At 58.4% G+C, this 9,506-nt stretch overlaps 1 protein-coding gene and 3 long non-coding RNA genes across 6 annotated transcripts in view; 2 read left to right on the top strand and 2 right to left on the bottom strand.

Annotated features, from left to right (window-relative positions):
* Positions 1-4,344: 4,344 nt before the first annotated feature.
* Positions 4,345-4,662, bottom strand: LOC116439066. The gene is made up of 2 exons (XR_004238026.1): positions 4,596-4,662; positions 4,345-4,513 (listed from the first exon to the last, which is right to left on the bottom strand). It is a non-coding gene; the product is annotated as an uncharacterized LOC116439066 (long non-coding RNA).
* Positions 4,663-6,637: 1,975 nt separating this feature from the next.
* Positions 6,638-9,506, bottom strand: part of LOC116439061 (arachidonate 15-lipoxygenase B-like) — a 37,045-nt gene continuing 34,176 nt past the window's right edge. The window contains exons 14-15 of the mRNA XM_032098135.1: positions 8,080-8,250; positions 6,638-7,023 (exon numbers count right to left, since the gene is read on the bottom strand). Of these exons, the coding sequence (XP_031954026.1) occupies positions 6,844-7,023; positions 8,080-8,250 (351 nt within the window). The 3' untranslated portion in view covers positions 6,638-6,843. The remainder of the gene's footprint in view (positions 7,024-8,079; positions 8,251-9,506) is intronic.
* On the top strand, positions 8,265-8,990 carry LOC116439074. Of its 3 annotated transcripts, none has more exons than XR_004238041.1 (3): positions 8,265-8,311; positions 8,706-8,831; positions 8,891-8,990. It is a non-coding gene; the product is annotated as an uncharacterized LOC116439074 (long non-coding RNA). The 3 variants fall into 3 exon arrangements; XR_004238039.1 differs by having other exon boundaries at positions 8,293-8,458; XR_004238040.1 differs by lacking the exon at positions 8,265-8,311 and having other exon boundaries at positions 8,639-8,727; positions 8,789-8,831.
* On the top strand, positions 9,006-9,465 carry LOC116439073. Its single transcript, XR_004238038.1, has 2 exons — positions 9,006-9,100; positions 9,328-9,465. It is a non-coding gene; the product is annotated as an uncharacterized LOC116439073 (long non-coding RNA).

Raw genomic sequence — 9,506 nt, 5'->3', positions numbered from 1 at the left:
TTGGGGTCCCTGAGGGGTCCTTGGGGGTCTCTGGGGTCCTTGGGTGGCCCTGGGGTCTCTCAGGGGTCCCTTGGGGGTCCCTTGGGAAGTTCGGGGTCCCTGAGGGGTCGCTGGGGGGGTTTTGGGGTCTCTCAGGGGTCCCTTGGGGGTCCCCGGGGGGGTTTTGGGGTCTTTTGGGGGTTCCTGGGGGGTCCTTGGGTGGCCCTGGGGTCTCTCAGGGGTCCCTTGGGGGTCCCTGGGAGGTTTTGGGGTCCCTGAGGGGTCCTTGGGGGTCTCTGGGGTCCTTGGGTGGCCCTGGGGTCCCTCAGGGGTCCCTTGGGGGTCCCTTGGGAAGTTTGGGGTCCCTTGGGAGGTCCTTGGGGTGGCCCTGGGGGGCTCTGGGGTTCCCTTAGGGGGTTCTGGGGTCCCTTGGGGGTCCCTGAGGGGTTTTGGGGTCCCTCGGGGGTCCCTTGGGGGTCCCTGGGGGGGTTTGGGGGTCCTTTGGGGGTCCCTTGGGGGTCCCTGAGGGGCTCTGGGGTCCCTCGGGGGTCCCTTGGGGGTCCCTGGGGGGGTTTGGGGGTCCTTTGGGGGTCCCTTGGGGGTCCCTGAGGGGCTCTGGGGTCCCTCGGGGGTCCCTTGGGGGTCCCTGGGGGGGTTTGGGGGTCCTTTGGGGGTCCCTTGGGGGTCCCTGAGGGGCTCTGGGGTCCCTCGGGGGTCCCTTGGGGGTCCCTGGGGGGGTTTGGGGGTCCTTTGGGGGTCCCTTGGGGGTCCCTGAGGGGCTCTGGGGTCCCTCGGGGGTCCCTTGGGGGTTCCTGGGGGGTTTTTGGGGTCCCTTGGGGGTTCCTGGGGGTTCCTTGGGTGGCCCTGGGGTCCCTCAGGGGTCCCTGGGAGGTTTTGGGGTCCCTGAGGGGTCCTTGGGGGGCTCTGGGGTCCCTTGGGTGGCCCTGGGGTCTCTCAGGGGTCCCTTGGGGGTCCCTTGGGAAGTTCGGGGTCCCTGAGGGGTCGCTGGGGGGGTTTTGGGGTCTCTCAGGGGTCCCTTGGGGGTCCCCGGGGGGGTTTTGGGGTCTTTTGGGGGTTCCTGGGGGGTCCTTGGGTGGCCCTGGGGTCTCTCAGGGGTCCCTTGGGGGTCCCTGGGAGGTTTTGGGGTCCCTGAGGGGTCCTTGGGGGTCTCTGGGGTCCTTGGGTGGCCCTGGGGTCCCTCAGGGGTCCCTTGGGGGTCCCTTGGGAAGTTTGGGGTCCCTTGGGGGGTCCTTGGGGTGGCCCTGGGGGGCTCTGGGGGTCCCTTAGGGGGTTCTGGGGTCCCTTGGGGGTCACCCCGGGCTCACTCGGGGGTCCCTTGGGTGGCCCTGGGGTCCCTCAGGGGTCACCTCGGGGGTCCCTCGGGGGATCCTTGGATGGCCCTGGGGGGTCCTTGGGAAGTTTGGGGTCCCTTGGGGGGTCCTTGGGGTGGCTCTGGGGGTCCTTTAGGGGGCTCTGGGGTCCCTTGGGTGGCCCTGGGGTCCCTCAGGGGTCCTTGGGGGGTTTTGGGGTCCCTTGGGGGTCCCTGGGGGTCCCTGGGGGCTTTTGGGGTCCCTGGGGGGTCCCTTGGGGGTCCCTGAGGGGTCCTTGGGGGTCCCTGGGAGGTTTTGGGGTCCCTTGGGGGTCCCTAAGGGGTCCTTGGGGGTCCCTGGGGGGTCCCTTGGGGGTCCCTGGGGGCTTTTGGGGTCCCTGGGGGTCCCTGGGGGGTCCCTGGGGGGTCCCTGGGGGGTCCTTGGGGGTCCCTGAGGGGTCCCTGGGGGCTTTTGGGGTCCCTGGGGGGTCCTTGGGGGGTCCTTGGGGTCCCTCGGGGTCCTCGGGGCGCTCCTGGGGCCCTGCAGCTCCTGGATGGGCTCCGCTCCTGTCCCAGTCCCTCCCAGTTCCTCCCAGTCTCCTCCCAGTCCCTCCCAGTTCCCTCCCAGTCCCTCCCAGTCCCTCGGCCGGTCAGGGCACTCCTGGGCCCCCAGGAATGTCGGGGCTCTCCCAGTTCCATCCCAGTTCCACCACTGGGCCCAGTCAGACCAGTTCCACCCTGCTGGCGTCAGCCACCCCCGGACCAGTTACACCCCAGTTGTGTCCCAGTTCATCCCAGTTGCGACACTGGGGCTGAGCTCTGCCCCAGTTCCATCCCAGTTCATCCCAGTTCCATCCCAGCTCCATCCCAGTTCCATCCCAGTTCACTCCAGTTCCATTCCAGTTCACCCACTGAGGGCTGGGCGCTACCCCAGTTCCATCCCAGTTCATCCCAGTTTGTCCCAGTTGTATCACTGTGTCTGGGCCCCGCCACAGTTCCATCCCAGTTCATCCCAGTTTATCCCAGTTGCGCCAACTGCGACTGGGTCCCACCCCAGTTGCATCCCAGTTCACCCCAGTTTATCCCAGTTGCGCCACTGGAGCTGGGCCCTGCCCCAGTTTTTCCCAGTTTATCCCAGTTTATCCCAGTTGCAACACTGGAGTTGGGCCCCACCCCAGTTGCATCCCAGTTCACTCCAGTTCCATTCCAGTTCACGCACTGGGGCTAGACCCTACCCCAGTTCCATCCCAGTTAAGCCCAGTTCCATCCCAGTTGCGCCACTGGGGCTGGGCACTACTCCAGTTACATCCCAGTTAATCCCAGTTCCATCCCAGTGGTGCCACCGTGTCTGGGCCCCACCCCAGTTGCATCCCAGTTCACCCCAGTACCATCCCAGTTGCGCCACTGGGGTTGGGCCCTGCCCCAGTTGCATCCCAGTTCCATTCCAGTTCGCCTCTTGCGGTTAGACTGTACCCCAGTTCACCCCAGTTCCATCCCAGTTGCGCCACTGGAGCTGGCCTCTACCCCAGTTGGATCCCAGTTCACCCCAGTACCATCCCAGTTGCGCCACCGTGTCTGGGCCCCGCCACAGTTCCATCCCAGTTCACCCCAGTTCCATCCCAGTTGCGCCACTGGAGCTGGCCTCTACCCCAGTTGGATCCCAGTTCATCCCAGTTCCATTCCAGTTCACCCACTGGGGCTGGGCTCCATCCCAGTTCCCTCCCAGTTTACACCAGTACATCTCAGCCCAGCACCCTGTTCCCCCCTGGCACCAGTATGACCAGTTACAGCCCAGTCTGAACCAGTAAAGCCCCCAGTCTGGAGCACCGGCCTTGGTCCCCATCCCAGTTACATCCCAGTATCCCCAGTCGGGCCCAGCCCCCATCCCAGTTCCCTCCCAGTATCCCCAGGGGGCCCAGCCCCCATCCCAGTTACATCCCAGTATCCCCAGGGGGCCCAGCCCCCATCCCAGTTCCCTCCCAGTATCCCCAGTGGGCCCAGCCCCCATCCCAGTTACATCCCAGTATCCCCAGGGGGCCCAGCCCCCATCCCAGTTCCCTCCCAGTATCCCCAGGGGGCCCAGCCCCCATCCCAGTTACATCCCAGTATCCCCAGTCGGGCCAGTCCCCATCCCAGTTACATCCCAGTATCCCCAGTCGGGCCCAGCCCCCATCCCAGTTCCCTCCCAGTATCCCCAGTGGGCCCAGCCCCCATCCCAGTTACATCCCAGTATCCCCAGTCGGGCCCAGCCCCCATCCCAGTTCCCTCCCAGTATCCCCAGGGGGCCCAGCCCCCATCCCAGTTACATCCCAGTATCCCCAGGGGGCCCAGCCCCCATCCCAGTTCCCTCCCAGTATCCCCAGGGGGCCCAGCCCCCATCCCAGTTCCCTCCCAGTATCCCCAGTCGGGCCAGTCCCCATCCCAGTTACATCCCAGTATCCCCAGTCGGGCCAGTCCCCATCCCAGTTACATCCCAGTATCCCCAGTGGGCCCAGCCCCCATCCCAGTTACATCCCAGTATCCCCAGTGGGCCCAGCCCCCATCCCAGTTACATCCCAGTTACTTCACTGGGTGTGTTCCACCCCTGCCCAGTATGACCAGTATGACCAGTATGACCAGTACCCTTCCCCCACACACAGACACTGCTCCATTGACACCTTTATTGATACCAGTAACAGCTCCCAGTACAGACCAGTAACAGCTTCCAGTATACACCAGTAATGCTCCAGTATAGACCAGTAACAGCTCCCAGTACAGACCAGTAACAGCTTCCAGTATGCACCAATAATGGTTCCCAGTACAGACCAGTAATGGCTCCCAGTATAGACCAGTAAGCGCCCCCAGTACACACCAGTAGCAGCTCCCAGTATACACCAGTCATGGCTCCCAGTATAGACCAGTAATGGCTCTTAATGGAGACCAGTAACGGCTCCCAGTACAGACCAGTAGCAGCTCCCAGTGCAGACCAGTAACAGCTCCCAGTACACACCAGTAACGGCTCTTAATAAATACCAGTAACAGCTCCCAGTGCAGACCAGTAACAGCTCCCAGTACACACCAGTAACGGCTCTTAATAAATACCAGTAACAGCTCCCAGTACAGACCAGTAACAGCTCCCAGTACAAACCAGTAATGGCTCTTAATGGAGACCAGTAACAGCTCCCAGTACAGACCAGTAATGGCTCTTAATGGAGACCGGTAATGGCTCCCAGTACAGACCAGTAACTGCACCCAGTACAGACCAGTAGCAGCTCCCAGTACAGACCAGTAACGGCTCTTAATAAATACTGGTAACACCTCCCAGTACAGACCAGTAACGGCTCTTAATAAATACCAGTAACAGCTCCCAGTACAGACCAGTAATGGCTCTTAATAAATACTGGTAACACCTCCCAGTACAGACCAGTAACGGCTCTTAATAAATACCAGTAACAGCTCCCAGTACAGACCAGTAACAGCTCCCAGTACAGACCAGTAACGGCTCTTAATAAATACTGGTAACACCTCCCAGTACAGACCAGTAACGGCTCTTAATAAATACTGGTAACACCTCCCAGTACAGACCAGTAACGGCTCTTAATAAATACCAGTAACAGCTCCCAGTACAGACCAGTAACAGCTCCCAGTACACACCAGTAATGGCTCTTAATGGAGACCAGTAACAGCTCCCAGTACAAACCAGTAACAGCTCTTAATGGAGACTGGTAATGGCTCCCAGTACAGACCAGTAACTGCACCCAGTACAGACCAGTAGCAGCTCCCAGTACAGACCAGTAACGGCTCTTAATAAATACCAGTAACAGCTCCCAGTACAGACCAGTAACGGCTCTTAATAAATACCAGTAACAGCTCCCAGTACAGACCAGTAACGGCTCTTAATAAATACCAGTAACAGCTCCCAGTACAGACCAGTAACGGCTCTTACCAGTAACAGCTCCCAGTACACACCAGTAATGGCTCTTAATGGAGACGAGTAACGGCTCCCAGTACAGACCAGTAATGGCTCTTAATGGAGACCAGTAACAGCTCCCAGTACAAACCAGTAATGGCTCTTAATGGAGACCAGTAACGGCTCCCAGTACAGACCAGTAACGGTTCCCAGTACAGACCAGTAACTGCACCCAGTACAGACCAGTAACAGCTCCCAGTACAAACCAGTAACAGCTCTTAATGGAGACCAGTAACGGCTCTTAATAAATACCAGTAACAGCTCCCAGTACAGACCAGTAACGGCTCTTAATAAATACCAGTAACAGCTCCCAGTACACACCAGTAACGGCTCTTAATAAATACTGGTAACACCTCCCAGTACAGACCAGTAACGGCTCTTAATAAATACCAGTAACAGCTCCCAGTACACACCAGTCATGGTTCCCAGTATAGACCAGTAACGGCTCCCAGTACAGACCAGTACCAGCTCCCAGTGAGGGTATTTTGGGGTATTTTGGGGGTATTTGGGGTGGTTTGGGGTTTTTTGGGTATTTCTGGGTATTTCGGGGTGGTTTAGGTCTATTTTGGGGTGGGTTTGGGGTATTTTTTTGGGTATTTTGGGGGTTTTGGGGTATTTTGGGCTATTTTGGGGTATTTTTGGGGTATTTTTGGGTGGTTTTTGGGTATTTCGGGGGTTTTTGACCCCCTCAGGTGGCCACGCTGTTTTCGATGTTTTTGGGGTGGTTTTGGGCTATTTTGGGGTGGTTTTGGGGTCTTTTTGGGCTATTTTGGGGTATTTTGGGGCTATTTTGGGGTGGTTTTGGGCTATTTCGGGATGTTTTTGACCCCCTCAGACGGCCACGCTGCTCTCGATGTTTTTGGGGTGTTTTTGGGGTATTTTTGGTCTATTTTGGGCTATTTTGGTGCTATTTTGGGGTGTTTTTGGGCTATTTCAGGATGTTTTTGACCCCCTCAGATGGCCACGCTGTTCTCGATGTTCTTGGGGTGGTTTTGGGCTATTTTGGGGTATTTTGGGGCTATTTTGGGGTGGTTTTGGGCTATTTCGGGATGTTTTTGACCCCCTCAGATGGCCACGCTGCTCTCGATGTTTTTGGGGTGTTTTTGGGCTATTTTGGGGTGGTTTTTGGGCTATTTTGGGGTTATTTTGGGGTGTTTTTGGGCTATTTTGGGGTGGTTTTTGGGCTATTTTGGGGTTATTTTGGGGTGTTTTTGGGCTATTTCGGGATGTTTTTGACCCCCTCAGATGGCCACGCTGGTCTCGATGCTTTTGGGGTGTTTTTGGGGTATTTTGGGGTGGTTTCGGGGTCTTTTTGGGCTATTTTGGGGTGGTTTTGGGCTATTTCGGGATGTTTTTGACCCCCTCAGATGGCCACGCTGGTCTCGATGTTTTTGGGGTGTTTTTGGGCTATTTTGGGGTGGTTTTGGGCTATTTCGGGGTGTTTTTGACCCCCTCAGATGGCCACGCTGTTCTCGATGTTCTTGGGGTGTTTTTGGGCTATTTTGGGGTGTTTTTGGGCTATTTTGGGCTGGTTTTGGGCTATCTTCGGGGTATTTTTTGGTATTTTGGGGTGTTTTTGGGCTATTCCGGGATGTTTTTTGCCCCCTCAGATGGCCACACTGTTCTCGATGTTCTCGGGGTCCAGGTAGGGGTAGGGCCGGGCCAGGCCCTGGTTCCGGGCGCGGATCTCACGGGAGATTCGGCGCAGGCGGCGCCGGAAGCGCCGGATCAGGCGCCGGGGGGGCCCCTCGGTGAAGTGGCGGTCGGGGTAGTGGCCCAGGGGCCGCTGCGGGGACAGCGCCGGCATTTACTGGGGGCACTGGGGGCACTGGGTGGGGGTTCTGGGGTGGGTTTGGGGTCCTGAGGGGGTTTGGGGTGGGTTTGGGGTCCCGGGATGGTTTTTGGGGTGGGTTTGGATGGAGTTTGTGGATGCTGGGGGGTTTGGGGTTATTTTGGGGTTATTTTGGGGGTCCTGGGGTGGTTTTTGGGGTGGATTTGGGGTCCCAGGGTTGTTTTTGGGGTGGTTTTGGGGTGGTTTTGGGGTGGTTTTGGGGTCTCACCAGGTCCATGGGCTCCTTGCGGAGCACCCAGAGCACGGCCGGGGGGGTTTGGGGTGGGTTTGGGTTTGGATGGATCCTGGGGTGGTTTTTGGGGTGGATTTGGGGTCCCAGGGTGGTTTTTGGGGTGGTTTTAGGGTGGCTTGGGGTTTGGGTGGAGTTTGTGGATCCTGAGGGGTTTGGGGTTATTTTGGGGTTATTCTAGGGTGGTTTGGGGTCCCGAGGGGGTTTGGGGTGGGTTTGGGGGTCCTGGGGTGGTTTTGGGGTGGGTTTGGATGGAGTTTGTGGATCCTGGGGGTTTGGGGTTATTTTGGGGTGGGTTTGGGGGTCCTGGGGTGGTTTTAGGGTGGCTTTTGGGGTGGCTTTGGGGTCCCAGGGTGGTTTTTGGGGTGGCTTTGGGCTTGGATGGAGTTTGTGGATCCTGTGGGGTTTGGGGTTGGTTTTGGGGTGGTTTTGGGGTGGTTTTGGAGAGGGTTTGGGGTCTTGGGGTGGTTTTGGGGTGGGTTTGGGGTCCCGGGATGGGTTTTGGGGTGGGTTTGGGGTCTCACCAGGTCCATGAGCTCCTTGCGGAGCACCCAGAGCACGGCCGGGCAGTTTTGGGGTGGGTTTGGGGTCCCAGGATGGTTTTGGGGTGGGTTTGGGGTCCCGGGGTGGTTTTTGAGGTGGTTTTGGGGTGGGTTTGGATGGAGTTTGTGGATCCTGTGGGGTTTGGGGTTGGTTTTGGGGTGGTTTTGGGGTCCCAGGGTGGTTTTTGGGGTGGGTTTGGGGTGGGTTTGGGGTCTCACCAGGTCCATGGGCTCGTTGCGGAGCACCCAGAGCACGGCCAGCACCGTGGCCGTGGTGTTCATGGCCGGCAGCGCCGCCAGGAATTCCCGCTCGGACAGCGCGGCCTTGGAGCGCGGCGGCGGCTCCCGCATGGCCGCGGGGGCGTTCGGGGGAAACGCCGACAGCTCGAACTGAGCAACCCCAAAAACGGCACGGAGAGAGCCCAAAAGGGCACAGAGAGAGCCCAAAAATGTCAGAGACGGAGGCTGAAATGTCCCTGAGAAACCCCAAAGGGCAGAGAGAGACCCCAAAAATGGCACCGAGAGACCCCAAAGGGCACAGAGAGACCCCAAAAATGGCACAGAGAGACCCCAGAGGGCACAGAGAGACCCCAAAAATGTCAGAGACAGAGCCCAAAATGTCCCCGAGAAACCCCAAAGGGCAGAGACCCCAAAAATGGCACAGAGAGACCCCAAAAAGGGCACCGAGAGATCCCAAAAGGGCACAGAGAGAGCCCAAAGGACACAGAGAGACCCCAAAAATGGCAGAGACAGAGCCTGAAATGTCCCCCAGAGGCCCCAATGGGCACAGAGACCCCAAAAATGGCACCGAGAGACCCCAAAGGGGCACAGAGAGAGCCCAAAAGGGCACAGAGAGAGCCCAAAAATGTCAGAGACAGAGCCCAAAATGTCCCCGAGAAACCCCAAAGGGCACAGAGACCCCAAAAAGGGCACAGAGAGACCCCAAAGGGGCACAGAGAGAGCCCAAAAATGTCAGAGACAGAGCCCAAAATGTCCCCGAGAAACCCCAAAGGGCAGAGACCCCAAAAAGGGCACAGAGAGACCCCAAAAAGGGCACCGAGAGATCCCAAAAGGGCACAGAGAGAGCCCAAAGGACACAGAGAGACCCCAAAAATGGCAGAGACAGAGCCTGAAATGTCCCCCAGAGACCCCAATGGGCACAGAGACCCCAAAAATGGCACCGAGAGACCCCAAAGGGGCACAGAGAGAGCCCAAAAGGGCACAGAGAGAGCCCAAAAATGTCAGAGACAGAGCCCAAAATGTCCCCGAGAAACCCCAAAGGGCACAGAGACCCCAAAAATGGCACAGAGAGAGCCCAAAAAGGGCACCGAGAGATCCCAAAAGGGCACAGAGAGAGCCCAAAGGACACAGAGAGACCCCAAAAATGGCAGAGACAGAGCCTGAAATGTCCCCCAGAGACCCCAATGGGCACAGAGACCCCAAAAATGGCACCGAGAGACCCCAGAGGGCACAGAGAGACCCCAAAAATGTCAGAGACAGAGCCCAAAATGTCCCCGAGAAACCCCAAAGGGCAGAGACCCCAAAAATGGCACAGAGAGACCCCAAAAAGGGCACCGAGAGATCCCAAAAGGGCACAGAGAGAGCCCAAAGGACACAGAGAGACCCCAAAAATGGCAGAGACAGAG

This window comes from Corvus moneduloides, unplaced genomic scaffold, assembly GCF_009650955.1.
Source record: "Corvus moneduloides isolate bCorMon1 unplaced genomic scaffold, bCorMon1.pri scaffold_94_arrow_ctg1, whole genome shotgun sequence".
NCBI lineage: Eukaryota > Metazoa > Chordata > Aves > Passeriformes > Corvidae > Corvus > Corvus moneduloides.
The sequence above is the reverse complement of the archived record's forward strand: the minus strand, read 5'-3'. Positions and strand labels throughout refer to the sequence as shown.